Genomic DNA, 22181 nt, shown 5'->3' with positions numbered 1-22181 from the left:
TGATGACAGCATGGGGATACACCTCTGATCCTCTGTGCCAATGTGGACAAATTCAATCAATGAATCACCTAATATCTGAGTGTCCACAACACTCCTATCATGGAGGGCTGACACAAGTTCATGTTGCTGGAGAAGAGGCATGTCGTTGGCTGCAGAACTTACTAGATTCTATTAGTATTTAACATATTAGGTGTAAAATTGTGTTTTTTCTAACTTTGGCCTATGAATGCACATGCATATATATCTAATGCAAAGATTTAAGATATCCATATCGCTACTGGTGATTAGTGTCGTAAACTTCTTAAACTATCTTGGAAATTCGAATAATCTCTATATTTTTCGAAATCTCTATAATACTACTTGTTGAATATGTTGGAAACTTTTAATACTTGTTGAATTTGACGATTGTTATTACATAAAATATTACAACTGAACATGTCCTGAATTTATAATATAATCTCAATAATTACCGAGTGAGATTTAATTCAAACAGTCAGCATCCCTTAATGCTTCCCATTCAACTGAAGCTGACACCTTTGAGTGAATCTTACTTTAATCACGTGTTAATGACAACCTTCTTTCTCACTCACTCACACTCTCTCTCTCTCACTCTCTCTCTCTCTCTCTCAATCTCTCTCTCTCTAGACCCAACAATAATATTCATCTACATAATCAGAACTTTGAGCCGAGCTTATAGTCAGAAACATGAACCAGCTTTATTACCAATTTTCTCTACCAACAATATCCAATTTCTGATTACAGTATAATGGAATTAAACTCCACTTTGCTCTGTGTGGCACTTATCAGGCTTTTGGTGTGGTACTTCATCTCACTTCATCTCCCTATTTTCAATGTTCTTATTTCTCTATCATAGAGCTAATTTCTACTTGGCTGATTATATCTTCATCTTTCTTCTTCAAATGCTTCCTCAGTCACTCAGCTAATTTTTTACTTGGTTAATTATCACATGTAACTCTGAGGGGTGGCAATAGTTAAAAAGTGGCATAGTTAATGTTCTTGTTAATTAAGAACTGTTGATAGAGTAATACCAGAGAACACTTCTTGATTGTTTTTTCTATTGCAATTCCAGTACAGTTTTATGCTTACCGAACGTTCTAGATGTCACATTAATTTTGTTTTCCATGCCTGAATAATTGAAATCTCCCAGTTATTCTAGTTAATCAACAATATAAGATGGGTTCTTTTTCAAATGAAGAATATTCAAGATTCATGATAGTACAAGTTGTTAAAAATCAAATTACAATAATGAAATCTGAATGTTGAATCTACTTTTGATGCTATTCATTTGTAACTAGCTGGCCCTGCCAAGTTCGTACTGCCAAATAGTTTAATGCATCTCATGACAAACTTTAGCTGGATGCACACCTGAGGAGGCGCAATGCGGCATTTTATTCATACAGATAATTTTCCAACTGCAAAGTATATAATTTACTGAGAATCAATTAATTCTGAACACCGAAAACAGCACAATTATTCGAAACGAAGCAATGTCTTTAGCGCATGTAAGTCTTTAACCTGAGGCCGCACTGCTGGATGGTTACACACAGAATAGTCAGTTTGTTTTTATTCGGGGCGTTTAGAATAAAACGTGCATGGGCGGTTATGGAGCAGCATACACTCTTGTCTACTATCTACCGACGGCTGTTGTATGACGCAATGATTATAACAGCTGATTTTTATTTCTGTGTGTGGCCAGCTCACAAATCTTCTCCCATAAGGATTACATGTAAACTTTCAAGGACCGTAGGGAAGAGTCCTGAAGTCGGATTATAAATTTGGTAGGCCATAAAACTGGAACATAACGAACACAACTAAAAAAAAAAATCGAATTCGGTGCAAAAGTTATTAAATGTCGAAATTTGTGGCTCGATTTTTATTTATATTATAGATTGTAGTCTGTAGTCATGTTTCTTCATATATGAACAGATCTTAAGAAAATATTCTAGTTTGGTTTTTTGAAATTCATATACGTTGTTTTTCAGCTAAATTGAGAAGTCCTTTTTGTAAACTTCAAAAGTGAAATTTGAATGTGAATTCAAGTGGAACCATTATGACTGTTGATTTTGTATACTGTTTATATCCCATTTCTATGTTACAGAACATTGATAAGGACGTCTTAGAATTGGAGAACCTGAAGCCAGTTAGCAGTAAGTGAAATATTCATAATATTATTCTCTTTTTGCCTAATATGAAAATTTAAATATATTTTGATCCCCTGAAATCAAGCTCATTTCAAACTTGATCATCATTAAAAGTTATGTATCATACTTATCAGGCCCAATTACAATACTTGTGCCAATTTATACTAAGGTTTATATTTACATGATAAATAAATAACATTTTATTGCCAGGGATCAATCAAGTTATAAGCAACGTCAATAGTCAATACATATCACAGAGTAGTCATAAAACATACAGTGAACAAAAAACATGCATTAAATTAATAGGATCCAAATTGATAAAAACAATATAAAAATTTGTAGTAGGCCTACCCTTTATTATTAAAAACTTGAACATATTTAAAGTTTTTACATTGTTTTTATTAATTTGTACAAAAGTAGCCCATATAAGTGAAGTGATTTTATAATAGGATCCAATATGTTTCGGAGTTCAATTTTGAGTAAATTCACTTGAGCAATTATATGGCCTTGGAATAAGCCAGTCATATGATTATCTCTTAAACTCATTCACATTTACATGCTTTTTTATTTCCGCTGGCAGGTGATTATAAAGTCTAAGCCCTAAAGTAAGATTCATACATGAAGTGAGTGATACATTCATACTACCACAGCTCATACCAAATTGACTATTCGACTCAATAGTATTGATAACTATTGAATGATTGTGAATTTATCACGAATGATTAAATTCATTTCATCATTTCCAGGTGGAAGCATGACTTTAGTGAAGAGCCATTCTTCTGTGATGAAGAGTGTCAATGGACAGAAAGAAATACAATCGGAGACTCAAGAAGAAGGTAATTGAACATTCATCTACCACCAAAAAATAAAATGATTAGATAAAAATGTTCCTGAATAACATAACATTATATATTCATGAAAGTTAATACCGAAGACGAAACCAGCATACCATAAATATAATATCTATGAATATCAATTTACATTATTCATTGTTAAATTGAAGGATATTTCCATTCTCATTTATTATAACATTCTACAGATGGAAATTACTGAGATATTGTAATTATTCAAATGCTAATGAATTAATTATTATTATTATCTAACGAAAATTCAAATTAAATGCTGTAATTCACCCCGAAGACTTCTGTTACTGCAAATATTGACAACAGGGTAAACAGCTAGATGGAAATTCGATGAGCGCTACTATTCAAAAATTATTTGAATTTCCATATAGCTGTTCACCCTGTTGTCAATATTTGCAGTAGCAGAAGTCTTCGGGGTGAATTACAGCATTTAATTTGAATTTTCGTTTAATAATAATAATTATATCATTACATTGGTACGGTACCTTCTACACAAATTACTATTGTAATATACAGTACTAAATCCAAGTTTAATACTTTAGTATAAGCATTATATTTATTAGCTACAATATATTATTGTCCATGATAAGTGAATAAAAGTTATAACAGTTGAGTTGAGTGTTGGAGAGGTAATAATATTAGAGTTATATCCCTAACTTAGGGTTAAAGCTAAAGTCTAGAACTTAGCCAAATCCCAAGCTCGGAAACCTACCCTTAGAGTTATTATTATAACTAGACTAGTTCTAGACTTTAAACAGCTGGAGTGAGAAAATTGGCTTTCCGAAACGGGGCGTAGTCGTAGTCATTGTCACAGTCACGTTTGAATTAAATTTCAAAAAACTAGAAAATTGAACACAAAATAAAATGAAGAGAAAGTAACTTAGTGTGGAGTTTCAGCTATTTTGAATTATTTAGAAATGTTTAATTTCGTCAAGGAAAAATGTTTCCTATTATAGAAATGAGAAAATGAAAACTGCGGCTACTGTTATAAAAACTGCGACTACGCCCCGTTTTGGAAAGCTAATTTTCTGACTCCAGCTGTTCAAAGTCTAGAACTTAGCTAAATCCCAAGCTCGGAAACCGGCACTAAGAGGTCCTAACTCCGTCTACTGAAGGATATTATTTTTATTTCAATTTTTTTATAACACTAGTAGGTCCACTTTCCACAAGAATTATAATAATTTTCAACTATAAATAAACTTGCATGTATGAAAATTAATACATTACAAGTAATGTAACAATACTAATACTAATACAAGTTTAACAATAGCATTCACATTCGAATTCCACAGTATCACCCCGTAATAATCTACATTCTTTTCATCTTCAGTTTTCCGCTCACGACCTCATTCTCCTTTTACACATCTTCCAATTTTCACATCCCCACCTTTCATCAAGAGAAGCGATCAAGCAAAGTGCGAAAAATTGCCAGCTCTTTGTAGTGATTCTGGGTCATGTGTGCGACTCCGACATTATTTCCCTCTTGGAAATTCTTTTCCTCTGTCTTTTTGGCATTTTCCACTCTCGGAAATTCTTTCTCTCTGTTATTTTCGTTCTCTCCTACACAAGAATCCATTTCCTCTGTCTTATTTTGTTCTTTTGAAGACTATTTTTCTCTCTCTCTCTATCTGTCTCGTAATTTCTCATTTTGAAAATTCGTTTTCTTTGTCTTTCTCGTGCTTCTCCCCTGAGAGATTCATTTTTCTCTTTCTTCTCGTATTTTCTCCTTTCCTGGTCTTCTTCTTCTTCTTCTCCTTCTTCTTCTTCTTCTTCTTCTTCTTTTTCTTCTTCTTCTCCTTCTTCTTCTTCTTCTTCTTCTTCTTCTTCTTCTTCTTCTTTTCTTCTTCTTCTTCTTCTTCTTTGGGGTGGAGAAGAAGGAGGGAAAAGCTAGTAAGGGAGCAATCTGCTCCATAGAATCTTTTTCCACTTCTTCACACTTTGAGAATCGCGTTACTGTACTGGAATGCCCTTTCCTTTTATCTGAGCTGCTTATGGCCGTTCTTATGAACAGTGGACAGTTCTCTGAGTTGACTTTGTTTCCAAGATAGACTTCTACCATGGAGGAAAGGATATCAATATAATATTTGATCTCTTCTGTCACTCATTATATGTTCGGTTTACTATTCATTGTCTTTTTATGATGGTGTATGTTGTACTTTAAAGCATAATTTTAATTTGGTTCAGCCTATTTCGTGTTGGAGTGAGCAAAGTTCAATGTAAAAATGTAAATGTGGTTTCTTGTTAATTTCTGATGTAAATTCCAATTTTGAAAAGATTCCCAAAATTCTAACGTATTAGAGTGACCCTTATAAGTTCAAAGTCAGTCAACAAATTGTATTTCGAATAGAATTGTGAATTCAATTTAGGATATTATTGTATAGCGTTATTTCATGAGTTATTCTGGTATTTTAAATCTGATTGCATGTATTTTATGAATGTGAAAGTAGGATTAAGAATTAAATATCATGGAGTAGAATAGAATATAATAAAAATAACCAATCAACCTACAAGGAAATTTATATCAGCCCACTTTGGAATACTATAGAAAATGACAACAATATTATTGCTTTATAATATTGTTAAGCAATAATAATAATTATTATTATTATTAGGCTATAGCTTAGGCTCTAGATTGATTAATATTATTTTTTATAGATTGGTTTTCGATAGTAGAAATATTTATTATTTATTATTATTATTGAGAAATCAAAACTCAAGTTAATTTTCCATCTAAGTAATTCATGTTAATCTTTTCAGAATATTGGAGAGATGGAGCTCAATGCACTTCTAACTTGAGAACTCTCAACAGTTTTTTTAAAGTAGATTATTAAAAAATAGTCCCATGGTACCCTTTCTTAAGAAACTTCCTCTTAAAAAAAATACGAGAAAAACTAATCTCGGATGTTTGATTCATTTCCATGTTTTTTATGAGTTCAAAGTAGGTTAATGGATTGAACATCCATCACTAGTTTTTTTTTAGTGCGGATGATGCCCACATGAGCGTTTTTGCTTGTGCGTGGGTAATGAGAAGTGCGAGGATCAATTATGAAATGATCAAACGTCCATGCCTATTCGATGGGATTCGAACCCGCGACCAGGTAGCACTGGCAGACTGATGGGTGCAACGCCGTAGTCGAATCGGCTATTCTGGCCATTGTTTTTGTATTTTTAGAAACAAATTTGGAAAAAGGGTACCTACTATAGAATTATTTCCCAACTAACAAATCAAGTAGTCCTAAAGAAATACGTTATCAGATTATGATAATATATCGTAGGCTACTCACTCACTCATAAAATGATTTTCTGATAAAGGTTAATTATGTTTTTATCATTGATGGATAAATATATAATGTGTCTTGTCATATTTGTAATATTGAACTCCAATATTGATTATCTGTTTTGAAAATTCATAAATTTATTTTTTAGTTGATAAGAATGGAAAACTTCTGGCCAGAATCCACCAGAAAATGGAGGAGAAGGATGACAAATCAGTAGCGAAACCTTTCACCCATGTTCGGACTGAGGTTGACATTCCCGACAAGAATATTCACAAAGTGTACGAGGAGGGACCCCGCATAAACAACAATAATAAGAGGAAGTCGCCATTTTCCCGAGCTGAATATGATGAGAACAATGTGAGTATCACTCCTGGTTGCACGTACGTCAGTTTAATTTAACCTTTATTTAATGACGAGGTAAATGTCACAAGAACCAATGAGAGAAGCGGATAAAGTCTGTTAGATTTGAGCCTTGAACATCTTAACAAGTGAAATAAAAACACACATATTTATCATCAAATTCTACAGCTTGGAAATGTGACTGTATGGTCACGAAACCATGATCCTGTACCAAATAAAACTGTAGAGTTTGATTATATATATGTGTTGTTTTTATTTCTTATGTTCTACAACATTTACAGTGACTCAGTCGAATTTCAACAAGTCATAAGTTTGGAAAATATTATGTCAAAAGTCAAAAAAAGTATGTCAATACTTTTCCCAAAATGACAAACCATAGACCCTAATAGCTTCAAGTGAGAATATAATACAACATAATCCAACTATGATGTTTTTCATAACAAATGAAGTTGATGTAAATTGATGGTTCAATAATATACCGTACTCTATCCGGATTCATATATAGCGTTGTTGTTGAGAATACCAATGAGATTCAACATTCATAATTTCAATGTCATAAATAGCCTACTAATAAGATCTCAAAGATCTCTGTTCTACATACTACCCTTCCTTTTCAACAAACTACCTGCAAACATAAGAGACTACTCAAAAATAGATGTAATGATCTATGTAATAAACAGTTCGCTCTCGATTTCAATTCAGTAAAATCAAATTGAGAGTTAAATACAGTTCAATTCAATTCAATTCAAATATTTTTATCCAACAAATGTACAGATACATTGAATAACGTCATACATAATAAAATAACAGAACACACAAAACAGTCAATAACAAATTCATCACAATCAAATATGTAAAAATTCTTCAAATGAATATAAGGACATTTAAGATATTTCTTCAGCTTGGCTCTAAAGATTGTCAACTCCTCTATGGATTTTAAATTTCGGGGCAGCATGTTAAAATATTCCTCTCCCATGTAAGCTGTGTTCATTTTGAAAAATTCTAAATTCAGTGATAATAGAACTCTGAAATAAATAATTAATATTACTTATTATCATTATTTGAATTATAATTCCTAATGAGCCTGCGTTCGATGAACTTTTTTTTTAATTATAGCCTATTTTGCTGGTTCCAAATTATTTTATCTGTTGTAAAGTCACTGCCGCCAGCCTGAACGACTAATAATTTAGTAATAATTCATATTGTATGAAATATTTCCTCTTTCTTTCCTTCCTTAACCCTTTTAGTTCTTGATTAACTCCTTATTTGTTTTAATTCTTATTATTATGTTTATTATAATTTCTCATTATGATTGTAATGCTTTTATTTCATTTCTTGTATATTATTAGTTGACAAGCTATTTTATTTTATTTATTCCTTATTTTAATTTAACGTTGTGGATAATTTTGTTTTGATCTGGCACCTGCTGAAAAACCCACGGGTTTAGCAGAACCCAACAATGTAAAAATGTTTTTCTAATAAAATTGAATGATAGATTGATTGATTGATATGTTGATGTTGTTCTCCGTGACGTAACACCCTTTAAAATATAAAAGTATAGTTCAGTAATTTTCATTTATCAATGATGATTTAATAAAGCATTATTGGGCTATTCAATTTGATTTTCAGCTTTAAATAAATAGAATAACATCGTTGTAGTCTAGAATACACTGCATTCCTAATTGAATATTCAATAGTCATTCAATTTTTAAGAAAAGTGAGGAAATCAACCAACAGGCTGATGAAGCCCCTCCTCAGGAGTAGAATGTATTCCTCATAAAAAAGTAATGTTTTTTAATTTTTTCATTTAGCGTATGGCAGATACACAACACATATAAAGCTTATGAGTCTCAAATGTCTACATATTATACACTATATATTTTCAATTCTTAGAGATGCTGTGTAGTTTTCGGTCAGGAGAACATACGTTTGTCTGACCGCCATCATTTGCTAGTCCATTTAGCTTTACCCAATGTGCACCATGGAGGCGAACTAGCGTTACACATTTAATTAAATTTAAGTAGTAACACAGTGTCTCGACTAGAATAAAGTCGATAATATTAGATATGTCATAGATGTTTTTGTGATGATAATTGTGTATTTTAAGATATGGCAGATGGAAATTACTGAGATATTGCATTTATTCAAATATGCTAATGAATTAATAATTATTATTAAAGGGAAATCCAAATTAAGCGAATAACCCCGAAGACTTCTGCAACTGCAAATATTGACAACAGGGTAATAAACAGCGAGATGGAAATTCGATGAGCGCTACTATATAAAAATTATTTGTCATTCTATTTGGGATTTTATTTTAGTAATTATTAAATTATTTGTCATTCTATTTGGGATTTTATTTTAGTAATTATCAAATTATTTGTCATTCTATTTGGGATTTTATTTTAGTAATTATTAAATTATTTGTCATTCTATTTGGGATTTTTTTTAGTAATTATTAAATTATTTGTCAACTCGGGAATCGAGTCCGGTACCCCCTAACTGCCGTTCAGGATAGCTCACCCTTACACCAAACTGACAATCTCTGGATGGCAACGCTCTTATATCTAGTACGGTACCCAATTATGAGTGAAAATAGTGAATAACTGTAAAGAAATTCAAGATTTATGTGTTCAATGTCATGGATAATGTTATAAGTTGATGTCATATTATGTTTTTAATGCTTGATAATTGTATTAATTTACAGGTAGAGCCTAGGAGATCAGGCTCCGGAGTGCAGTTTTCTCCCATGGATATGGCTGAGTATATTTCTGGGTTGGAGATGAGAAAGGAGTGACCATGGCTATTGAGGACTTCCTACAGGAAGGATACGTGAGTGCTATTTTTAAGTAATTAATAATTATGATTTTGAAGAGTATGTTATCAATATGACTATTAATTATTTTGAAATTTTCATTCTGTGGTACCTAGTGTTGATAATTCAATTAGTACTAATCACGATATTATTATTGCAATATTATTAGAATAATTTGTAAATTTGATTTGAAAGGATACAATGCTGCTTTCAAGTTGAATACAATTATTTGAAGTTGTGAACACTACCTCTTTTTTATTAGAGATCTAACTTTTTATTCAATCTTACTCTCAAATATATTGAACTTTTCTATTTTATCATTTATTATTTTACAAAGGCGACTTCCTAGAAGTATTTAAAGCCTAGATGATGATGATGATGGGATGAATGATTAATACAATGAAGATAATAGTACTGCTGATAGTATTGTTTTTTTGGAATTCTTGTCAACACAGTGCTTTCTTGTAAAAAACACATATTTTTCCTAAAATTCCTTTTCAAAATAATTCTATTAAGTTCATAAATAAGTCGGCATAAGTCTAATGATAAAAAATTCCCTGAATTGGAATACGGTGTACAAGATTAACATAAAGTTCCTTGATGTAGTTGAATCTTATTTCCATGACTCATTATTTAATGTAAAAGAAACATAATGTTATTTCATGGTGCTTGTTGGTTTATATTATACTTTTTAATCTGATAATCAATTTGATTTTTTTATTTTCAGATGACAAGAGAAGAAGCAATTAATTATTTGGAAGAAATCAAATTCATACTGAATTACCTGCAGTCTCATTATGCTGATCAAGTCCAGAAGGAAGGTGGCAGAACTGTAAGTTATTATTTATTGAATTATCAAGTCAAGTAGCCTACAAATAGAACAATAATTTTCGTCTTGGGTAATTGACATCGATACGGTTTTTCGATTTGAGTTTCTATGAAGGAAGAGAAAGTTTAGTAAACTACTTTGAAATCTGAGAATTATAATCGGATATAGGAAGAAAATCAATAAACAAGAAACCTTCTTGAATCAAGTGTGAGAAGTTGATTGTCAATGATTAGATTCAAGTAATATCACTTCATCTAAACTTATCAAATTAGTGATCTACTCTAAGATATCCATGAAATGACTGTCTCACAATCGTACGTGGTTTTCCTGTATTTCCTAGTAGGTAGTTCTGAACCTATAATGATGATCAAAAGTTTATTATTATACATGATAATAGATCTCAACATTTTTCACAATCATTCATTTGATAATCTGATTGAGAGTGAATGCTCAGTAAAATAAACCAATTATGATGTCCTAATCTATGTTTTATCATAAATTATTAAACGGTACTAGAACAATTCAAAGATTGATTTCCATTTAACAAAGACTTTATTTCTTTTTTCTTTAGTTATCAAAATTGAGTGACTGTCTCGTTCATAAATTATTATATAGATAATATTTATAGTGTTGAACTTCAACTAAAGCTGTTAAGCTATTGAAGTTCTTTTCTCTTTTTTCTATAATGATACTATTTTCCCTAATAATTACATTGTAAAAACATTGTTTGTAAAACATGTTGTGAATAAAATTTCAGTTTCATTCCAAGTTTATGTCCTCCATTATTAATACCTATGAAATAATAATATTGAATAGCCTATTCAATACTCTATTTCAAATTCAGTATTGTAATATAAAATTTAGTAAAATTATTGGAGACCTTATTTTCTTGACGAATTGATTTGATTGAATTTTTTTTACAGAATGAAAATTTTTACAATCCAAGACTTCAAATGCATGAAAATTACAATAAATGGGCAGAAGTTCCGTTAAAATTGAATTCGATTGTTCAAGACCACATCTGACGCAATTTTTCAAGCGAATTATTGATTTATTATGAATAATACAGATGCTCCTGTAACATTTTACACAATTGATGTAATTACTTCTTGAAATAAATTCCTTGTATCTCCTCCAACGAGACATTTTATTCAAGTATGATTAGCCTACCTATAAGATTGTATGAATGAATATAATCATTGATAAAAACTAATTTCATTTGTATTATTGAATTAATATAAATATGTTACATCCATATCTAATCGAAAAACTGTGTGTGTCGTCATTAACAATCAAAGATGGTTGAAATCTAATTGAATATGATGTGAACAGTGTATTTAAAATGTCTCCTCTCTGATAACCTACTTCTTATGGGACAGTGACAGTAAAATAAAACTCCGTCATTTTGTTGAGGTTGAAGCATCACGTTCCCATCCAACATTGTCAATCCCACTCTTATTTCTTCTTGTATTCATCAAAATTGAGACTTAATTGTACAAGATCACAACAGAATTCATTCGATGGTTATATTCTCGAAACAACAAAACTACTCTTCCCATGATCAATATGATCATGAATTCATTGTCAATAGGTTCATTGGTTCTCCATAAATCACACTCAGGGACCTTTTGGGGAGAGCGAAGCAGTCTTTCAACTATTGAAATATTATCTCAAATGTGTGGAAAAAACTTGAATGCTTTAAGCAGAGAGAATAATACTAAATTGACTAAACATATTTATATTCCATACAAACAACACCTTCCATGGCTACTTCATGTTTTAATAAGTTAAATGATTGTTTATTTGTACACTCATCACACTTACTGGAAAAAAGTGATCAGTTAATTCCCAAGTTTTGAATTTTTTTCTTGTGAATGTTTTTTTCTGGTGGAAATGAATTACCTGAATTGATCAATTACCTAATTCCCAAGTTTTCCATTTTTTTCTTGTGAATGTTTTTTCTGGTGGAAATAAATTAATTTATTCATAAATTCCCACTTGCTATTCTCTCGTGCTAAAACAACATCCTTCAGAAATCCATTTCACAATACTCGTACAGTACTTTTCAAATAACTTGATGTTGTTTTTATATCAATAAGCCTCAGAAACAATCCCACCAGCTGAGAAAGAAAGAATCTTGACCTGTTGGAGACAGCGAAGCAGACTTTTAGTTTCTATCAGACATACTTATTTAGTATAAATATGTACCCTTTACTGCTTACAACAAAATCAATTTTTTAATACTGTACATTTCAACTGCTCCTCCCAATAATTCAATGCTGTTTTTTATCAATTAGCCTCAGGAACAGTCGCATCAGTTGAGGAAGAACCTAGACCTGTTGGAGAGAGCTAAGCAGGCGCGCAGTGAGGCATCCGAACTGATGGAAGTTCGCCAACAGCTCAGGGACCAGATGACCAAGAAGAACATCGAGTCCATGGAGAGTGACCCGCTTTTGCGTGAGTTCCGAACCATTTTTTCTAGAAATTTGGAAAAACCAACAATGTTACTATAGAAAGTGACCGCTTCATTTAATGTGGGTATCGGACTTCAACTTTTTATTAGTAGCTTCAAAATTATAAAATTGATACGGTAGCCTATAAAATAATGATAATTAGGTCTATAAATTCATCAATATTCTAATGAAAATACAATACTTTTGAATATTATGCTATGATAATCGTACTTTATTCATATTTATTTATTTCTAGTTTATAAATATTTTGGACTCAAAATTGGACAAAAATCATGAAGTATAAATATAACCTATTTTTGGACAATTTCTATCTAAATTTGGGAGAGAAACAGTTTTGGGCTTTGAGCCTGTTGTTCCTTTCCCAATCATTCATAGTTGAGAATTATATTGTATCTATCAATGTATAAAATGAATAGATGAATAAATTTATACATTGATACATAGGTTACAATACAATATAATTCTCAACTATGAATGATTGGGAAAGGAACAACAGGCTTGAAGCCTAAAACTGTTCTATGGGAATATCATGGGAGCTACTATTCAATATTCATGAGAATAAAAGTTTCTTAAAAAATAAATGAATATAAAACTGGAAGAGAATATCATGAATAATTCAATAACCTAATAGTGTAAAATTGAACATTCTCCATCACACAGCTAATAATACAGCTTCATTGAGCTCTGAAAGATTTTGTGAATCTAATATATCTGATTATAAGTGAAATTATTGCCCTAGGGTGAAGAAACTTCAGTTTAATTAGAATGGAGGTTCATGAATTTTATTGTTAATATTTGTAATTTTATCTCAATCACTGTCAATTCACAGATATGGTGTATGTTAATTGACATTTAAAAATGTTAATGAAATATCTGGAAGACTCATTACAGCCTTCACACTCACCTCAAATATCAATAATAATACGATAAACCTATAGTTTTCAATTGGGATAACATGAGATTTATTTCAAGAATAATTTTTTTCTGCAACCTCTACCTGCAGATTTATGTAGACATTTTTTGTGAACTTGGAATTTTCACTATTCTTCTGCACGAATCTTTAGATATCCTTACCAATAATACACAATGATGTTGGATTACTGAATTTGGGATACAACTCTCATAGGCCTAATTCAAATTTTTGAAAACTTACAATAATTCAACAAAAATATTAACTCGTTTTGAACTATTTTTGACGATAGTACATTCTAAAATAGTTCAAAACGGATTATTAACTTGCAGTTCGTCATGGATATTGAAATAGATAAGTAAAAATATCAGAAAGAAAAATTGAGGAAGATTTATTCTGGGACTGGGTAGCTGCATATCACGATATCACCAGTGAGCAAAGGATCACAATACTTTACAATGTATTATGATTTTAAGACTTTATTGATGAAATTTTATTTTGAATTGATTTTTTTTCAGAATCGAAACAAAGACTCCTTCAATCACAGGGTCTTGTAGATGATGACTATGAAGATCTGCTGGAAAGACTGAAGGTTGCTGACTTCCTCTACACTGAGTACTCGCTTGAGGAAATCATCTATCAGCTCGCCAAAGTCATGTTCTCCCAGTCTTTGACACGAGGTTTGAATCTATATTCTTCATTTAATGTTCTATTTATTTTGGTTCAAATTCTCTAAATAAATTTGAAACCCACCGTTGATTGTCAGTTGTTTTAGTGGAGAAAAAAGTTGAGTAAGAATGGATACCTAGCAATTAGAATAACATGATACATGAATAAGCGTATGAGGTTATATCAGAGACAAGAAATATAGCTTATCCTTATTAATTAATAGTTTTTCACACACTTAACTTACACAGTTCTTCCACAGTCTAATTACACTGTTATTTCACATTTTATTTACACTGTTCTTTCACACTTAAATTGAATTTTCCACTCACACTTCATTCACACTGTTCTTCCACACTTCACGTGAACCGTTGTATTGTAGAATTGAAGTTTTTTCTTCTTATCGCTCATGCTTATCCTTTATCTATGGTTATAAGTAATATCGTTGAGTTATTTATATAAAGCTCTCATCGCAATTATATGGAATTTCTCCACATTTTAAAAAAATAATTCTCCATAAAAATATGTTTTTCAAATAAGTAAATGAACTAATAATCATATTATTAAACGAAAATCCAAATTAAATGCTGTAATTCACCCGCAGACTTCTGCTACTGCAAATATTGACAACAGGGTAGACAGCTAGATGAAAATTCGATGAGCGCTACTATTCAAAAATTATTTGTCAGCCCGAGAATCGAACCCAGTACTTCCTAATTGCCGGTCAGGAATGCGTACCCTTACACCCAATTGGAATATCTCAGTAATTTCCATCCATAAGTATATGACTCGAATCAACTTTATATAAAAATTCATTACAATAAACTTAGTGGAATTTAATTATACTGATTCTATTCTATTGAAACGGTGGGGAACATTGATATAATAGTTAATTCTAGTCAATTTCTCTCATTCTAGTGAATTTAAAAAACTCTTCAGTCTGGTAGAGAAATAATAACGATTTAAAATTATTTTGTCTACAGGAAGCTCTGAAGCGCAAGAAGCATTAGAGAAATTCACCAGGTTCCTGGAAGCTGAAGCTGAAGAAGGAAGGATCTCTCGAAGTCTCGAGAAGAAAGTTCTTGGTGAGAGCCAGAATAATAATATTATATATTCTGAAAAAAGTGAACTTGATAGAATACTGAACACTAAGTTACATCCTGATTGATAAAAAAAGTAGAATATTGAACACTCACATCCTATTTGATAAAAAAGTGAAAAATAAAACTACTAGGCTGCAAGTAGTTCCATCACTATACAGGGTGTTTACGAACTCCTTACCAATAGTCTAGGGCATTGTCCCTGGATAAAAACTATAATTATCTAAATATCATATTTAAATTGTCCGGAAGTCTTCAGTTACTCACACAGCAGCCATTTTGCTTTTTTCACTTATTATTTTTTTTCTAAATGATGGTTGAACATACCAGATTGAAACTGTGCATAATCATTTATAACAACTAGACAAAGCTACAAAAAAATTATAATAATTTTTCAAATTCATAAAACAAAATGGCGGCCATTTAAAATTTTGTTTCTCAAATAACTCAGGAACGGATGGGTTTACAAAAACTTTACAAGAATAACTTTTTTTAGTAAATTCAATTACCTATCGATAAGTTTCTGACTTTCTAAGATTGGACCAATATCAACTGAGATATGGCAGCTTTAGTGGTTGGTGACCCACCTTTAGAGGTTATGTAACGTTATTTAATTGTTTGAAATGACCGAAAATCGCTTTCTATTAACAAGCAATACAAATAAATATTGTTGCATCATTGAGGCGACTCTATTAGCATGCCATGGTTTGCACTGCAACAAACTTTCAGTGGTCACCTATCACTAAGGCGGCCACATCTCAGTTTATATTGGTCCAATCTTAGAAAGTCAGGTACTAATCGATAGGTAATTGAATTTACTAAAAAAAGTTATTCTTGTAAAGTTTCTGTAAAACCATCCGTTCCTCAGCTATTTGAGAAGAAAATTTAGAATCGCTGCCATTTTGTTTTATGAATTTGAAAAATTATCATAATTTTTTGTATCTTTGTCTAGTTGTTATAAATGATTGTGCACAGTTTAAATCTGGTATGTTCAACCATCATTAAGAAAAACAAATAATAAGTGAAAAAAGCAAAATGGCCGCTGTGTGAGTAACTGAAGACTTCCGGACAATTTAAATATGATATTTAGATATGATTTTTACTCAGGAACAATGCCCTACAGTATATTGGTAGGGAGTTCGTAAACATTCTGTATAAGGTTGTATAAGGTTGCTGAAGTAAATTCGTATAATCTATATTTTATCAACTATAATGGATTATCGTTGGATCCGAATATTTACTTGTTATTAAAGCAGTTGGATTGGAGTATGTTTCCTAAGTAGCTTCTTCAATAACTCCCACAAACAAATAATATAAAATAAATAAAACTATGAAACTAGGCTTGAATACTATTCGGTAGCCTCCTATTCATGATTTGGAATATATTGGCTAGTTAGGAATTCATGATTGAAAGATAGAAATCAGTGACTTTATGAAAAAGAGTCACTGATCTATACTATCTAAACCAGTAAATTCATACTGGTAGCATAATGAGAAAAATATTTCAAGGCTAATTTTTATTCTTTATAGGTAGTAGTTAACTTGTCCTGGAAAAGTTGACATCAATTTTTTTCAATGATTTTCCATACTATGATCATAGAGGGAAGATATATTATTCGTTCATGCTTTGATACTCAAAACTCTTTATAATACATCTTGAATAATTTCATTGGGAAGCTTATTGGCTTTATTAAAATTCAAGAAATTTTCTTATTCATGTGTAATAAAAGTTTCTATATTCATGAAAACATGAATAATTTGATATTTATTTCAATTCGACGATTCATATTAAAAACTGGTTCATATAACATATGTGATGATTGTGTATTGGAGTATTTTCCCTCTATGGTCATCATTATCCAACCACTTATTTCTCTCATCGTCATTGAACGGTACTTCTTTTCCCCAATGAATGAATTATAAATATCATGTCATGAATTAATATTCCAAGTTTAGACCTTCCAATTGCCATTTTTACTGAAAGGCTATACCATCAGTATTATCAATATTGTAATATTTTAGATCTCATTTTTTTCAATGTTCGATTCTAGATGTGCTAATTGCCAGCTTGACAGACACCCTGACCGAACACCCTGAGCTGGTGGCAGTTGCTAGGGAGAGTCTGGCCATGGGATCCGGGAATGCGGTCAGCGACAATATGCTGCAGCAGCTATTATGAGCAGGGCGGGAGAGCCTGACAAGAATGGTGGGTGTAGCCAAATTTGGGGTAGTTTTTGAAATTTGAATGCGGGTAGTGCAATGTGAAGTAGGTGTCACATTATTATCGTCAAATAATACACTTATATTCAATATTAAATAATAGTTTTAAAAATTTTATTGCTATCAGTGTGGTACTACAATCATTTAAACGGTTTAATAGTTATTGTTCTCCACTGAATAATATACTTACATCTTCCTGCATCTGGTTTATCTAAAGAAATGGGAATTAATGAGAATTTATTAATGAATTTATAGTATTACTTCTGCTGTTGGAAATGCGTGGAGGCTGTCCTACAAGGCCGCTTAACCAATGTTTGGGGAACGTGGTTTACATTTTTGTAACTAACTATCATAAGGTTGAAACGTTAAATTGTTGAAGGTTACATAAATGTTGTGAAAATGGAGGATGTTCAATGTCCAACTGTGCTGTCGAACATGCCTCTTATAGAATAGACTTTATGAATGGAAAATAATGAGATATTATAAGCTAAATTTTTGAGTGGGATTGGTGGAATCCTCTCAAATATATGGGCCCTTAATAAATAATGGGATATTGTAGGCTACATTATATCTGTGGGATTGGTGAAATCCTCTCAAATATTTGCCCTTAATAAAATTTTGCTGATTATTATAGGGAGTTGTATTAGAAGTGATTAATAATAATAAGAGTATTTGTATTATTTAACGGTTTATAATTTAACGGTATCTTTACTCTATGGCTGTATTAAGTTGGTTCGAACTATCTCATTTCAATTATGTTGACTTTGTTGGGATTTATAGTATTATTGTTTATTAAATCACAAGCTCCATAATATGATAAGAAAAAACAATTCTAGCTCAAGTCTTAGAAAAATATACCAACATGATGTAGAAGATAATTCATGAATTCATTGTTGGTAATCCATCTTGTTTCCACTATTATTATTACAATAATTGTATTCTATATAACTTCAAAGTGAAAAATTGAAAATATATAAATAGTAAAGTCAAATAGAAAATAAAAACTGACTTCAGTTTCTGTTTGGCTTGAAAATGTGCAACACCAGCACGAAACGGTCGTCGCCACACCAAAGAATGTGAGTGTTTTTTCACTTCAAAGTTATATAAAATACAATAGTAATAATTCATGAATTTGATAATAAGTCAACTCATTATTTTTCAATAGAATTGATTAATACAGATTGCATTCACTACCGGTATGTTTGAATTGTATTGTTTTTTTTTGTAAAGACATTATTGAGTCTATTCCCCTTGTTAAATAAATAAGATAAAATTATCTTATCAATATGATCATTTTAAAGATCGATGAGAATCTGGAGAATATCAAACACTATTCTATTAAACACCAAACAAGCTTTCATATTCTAAACAATTATTGATGTGCGTGAAATAGTTCACTGAATGATGTCATGATTGTTGACTTGTAACGTTTTCCAAACCTTGTTTAACATGGTTAAACTTTTATCTACATTTTTATCTAGGCTACCAATGTTATTACATAAGTGTCATTTGCATTGTGAATAAATAATTATCGAATTCTAATTGAATTTCCGTGGCAGATTACTTTTCAGAAGCTGCCGAGAAAGCACGTTTGGCCATGGCATCTGGTTCCAACCCCAACAACATCAGGAAGAACAACATGAACAACCTTTTTATGATGAAGGATGTAAACCACAACGCTGACCAGCCTACTGTTATGATGAAGAAAAGTTCACCTCCCCAACCAGCCAATGGGAAGGCATCTGCAGCCAAAACTCGCTAAATAATAACAAAAGGTTATAAAACAAACAAACAAAAAAAACTAAAATTTGTGTACAAAATCCCTATTAGAACACCCTCCCCCAACAATATACAATCGTCATACCTTATAATTTTTCATACATATGATAATTATTTGTAGAATATTTTCCAAGTATTATTTTTCTATACTCGGCAATCTCACATAGATGATAATATTAATGTAACCTGAAACTATAGAGTGCTGTCCTGAAATATAATAGTTACCAATGAATGGAAACTTGTTACCGAAATGATATTCCTAAAAATATTCATGTTGATGTTAGATAAATATCAAACCAACACTACTGACTTTAACTAGGTTTTCTACCAGCTTTCATGCTTTAAAAACTTCTCAGATTCATTGATAGTAGATTATCATTGGTGGGTCTCCTTAAATATTATAATATTCATGTCTATGAATTTCTGACATGAATAGAGCCCCCCATTATTGTAGCTTAGCGATTATTATATTGATCATAATATATTTATTGTATATCTATCATCCCATGTATGTGATATCATACAGTCTTGTAGATGTTGCATTAACGGTATACTTACATGGTGTTTTTGTATGTTGACGTACATTGATATAACATTTTGAGAACTAAAGGACTGAATGATAAAAAATATGTCCCTGGGAAAAGATTGAGTACCTGTCTCCACGTTTCCAAGATTTTCTGAGTTGGTTTAAAATAGATATTTGTTTAGAATGGGATGTTGGTTCAGTTTGACTCTGATTTCTGTACATCAAATTAATGAGGAACAGTAAGTTGAGGTTTAAGCTGAAATTCTTGGACATACTCTGAGCTTATACTGACAGGGATGAATTGGCTTTCAAAATTACAACTAAGAGTGGATGAAACCATGTTTCACATGAAAAGAAGTGATAAATACAATAATATTATATGGAATTTTCCAATTCAAAATTGTAATCAAATTATATTTTCTTGCTCGCATGATGATAATATTATTATATTGTTGGCTTCAGCTTCAATTTTTAATAACTTTCTCTTAAGAATTCGAGAAATTTGCATACTTATAGGCCATATTATATAGAACCGTTTTAATTGGAATCGTTTTGGGCTTTTTAGCCTGTGGTACTTTTCTGTAAGTTGTGTAATTCTGAATTATTAAATAAATAAATATATAGTATTTGAATACTGAATGAAAATTCGAGAGTGGGTAACAAAAATAAATGACTTGGATCCAGGGTAAAATACTCTTCAAATAAAAATTCAATCAACATCATGATCAAGACGTCAAGCATAACATTCTCAAAAATTAAGATTGATAAACCTCAAATCAATTTTTGTAGCCTACTAATAGGAAGAGTGTAATGCTTTGTGAGGAGCTTTGAATAATAAAATTTATTATAAAAAATATAGACGTTGAATTATATAAGTTTTAAATTAATACTAAGGGGATAATACATGGATAATGGATATGCATTTTCAATTGATGATCGGTTAACTAGATTGATATAATACATATCAGAAACAATAGATGATAATATTCACACTACTGAACCAAAGAAAAGATTGACAAAACTGAAAATTACAGGAATAATCTGTTCCTTATAAATAGCATCATGTGGTCCAATGTTATAATAATAGGGAACAATAGATAAAGTTGTATCATAATTTTTTTTTGAAATTTGAAAATTTACCTCCTTAGTAGTCTGAGCTGAAGTCATATATCATGTGGATGTCAGGAATTTATGTTGGGTTGTATAAATGTAATATCGAAAAATTGATAGTTTGAAGTTGAGATAAATAAATTATTAAGGAATCGCTTCAATGATCTATATTGGAAGTTTAGATATTTTCAACTCCAAGAAGCCAAAACTACTTTTGTCATGAGCTTTATCATAAAATAGAAATCCCTCAACATAATAAAACTTAGTCTGTTCCCATCACTAGGTTAAATAATGAGAAGAGTTGAGATATTATTGCAACTCATAAATTCAAAGAGTGTTGATTCATTATTAGAGCTTTCAAAAATATAGCAAATTCATTGAATCAATTTCAGATTGCTAGATGTTTGTATGATAATTTTTAAATAATATTCTATCATGGAAGCAATGCATATTTAATATCCTGAATGGATAAGCTTCTGATACTGATAGATTAGATTACTTCATTTGAAATCCATGAACATCTCTTTTGCTTGATAAAACAGCACATAATTGAGCTAACAAATGCAACTTTATCCATTAATTTTATCTAGTTGAAGAATGATTAAGAAATTCCAATTCTATGAACTGTTGTTATAGAGTAAATATTGATAACTGTTAAGATACATCTGGTCTGAAGTACAAAGTATTGAGCTGTGTTTTAACTGAAGTTAAAAATATAGAGAATTTATTATTTGTTGAATGTACAGTGAGAATCAAATATGGTTGAGAGAGTCTTCATATTATTGATTCACAATAATGAAATATTCTTGTAGATTGTTATGTTGATGTTGAAACTTTCAAAATATTATAATATATTGTGAAAATTGATTTTTCCAAAGCTTGAATGGATTGAAGATGAACCCTGAAAGTTCATCCACGGCATACTGTTTAGTTTACTGTCAAACATATCAGCAGTAACACATGTATGTAGTGGTGGAGAGTCATGTAAATAGAAAGATTGAGAATAAAAATTATTATGTATTTTATGTGTATGTGTATTTATTACGCGAAGTTGCCTCAATCTTCTTTTTCAGTTTTTGTTGGTACATC

General features: G+C 30.9%; 1 protein-coding gene across 1 annotated transcript in view; it reads left to right on the top strand.

The window, feature by feature from the left end:
* The window catches only part of LOC111057668, a gene marked incomplete in the record, with an annotated part of 246580 nt that extends 225588 nt beyond the window's left edge, over nucleotides 1-20992 (top strand). Inside the window, 11 exon segments of the mRNA XM_039434687.1 lie at nucleotides 2120-2168; nucleotides 2909-2998; nucleotides 6452-6660; nucleotides 9371-9428; nucleotides 9431-9495; nucleotides 10206-10310; nucleotides 12605-12764; nucleotides 14210-14371; nucleotides 15341-15442; nucleotides 17509-17663; nucleotides 19237-20992. Coding sequence (XP_039290621.1) covers nucleotides 2120-2168; nucleotides 2909-2998; nucleotides 6452-6660; nucleotides 9371-9428; nucleotides 9431-9495; nucleotides 10206-10310; nucleotides 12605-12764; nucleotides 14210-14371; nucleotides 15341-15442; nucleotides 17509-17636 — 1128 coding nt within the window.
* Between the last annotated feature and the right edge of the window lie 1189 nt (nucleotides 20993-22181).

Source organism: Nilaparvata lugens, chromosome 8 (genome assembly GCF_014356525.2).
Source record: "Nilaparvata lugens isolate BPH chromosome 8, ASM1435652v1, whole genome shotgun sequence".
NCBI lineage: Eukaryota > Metazoa > Arthropoda > Insecta > Hemiptera > Delphacidae > Nilaparvata > Nilaparvata lugens.
This window is presented reverse-complemented; position numbering and strand designations above follow the sequence as displayed.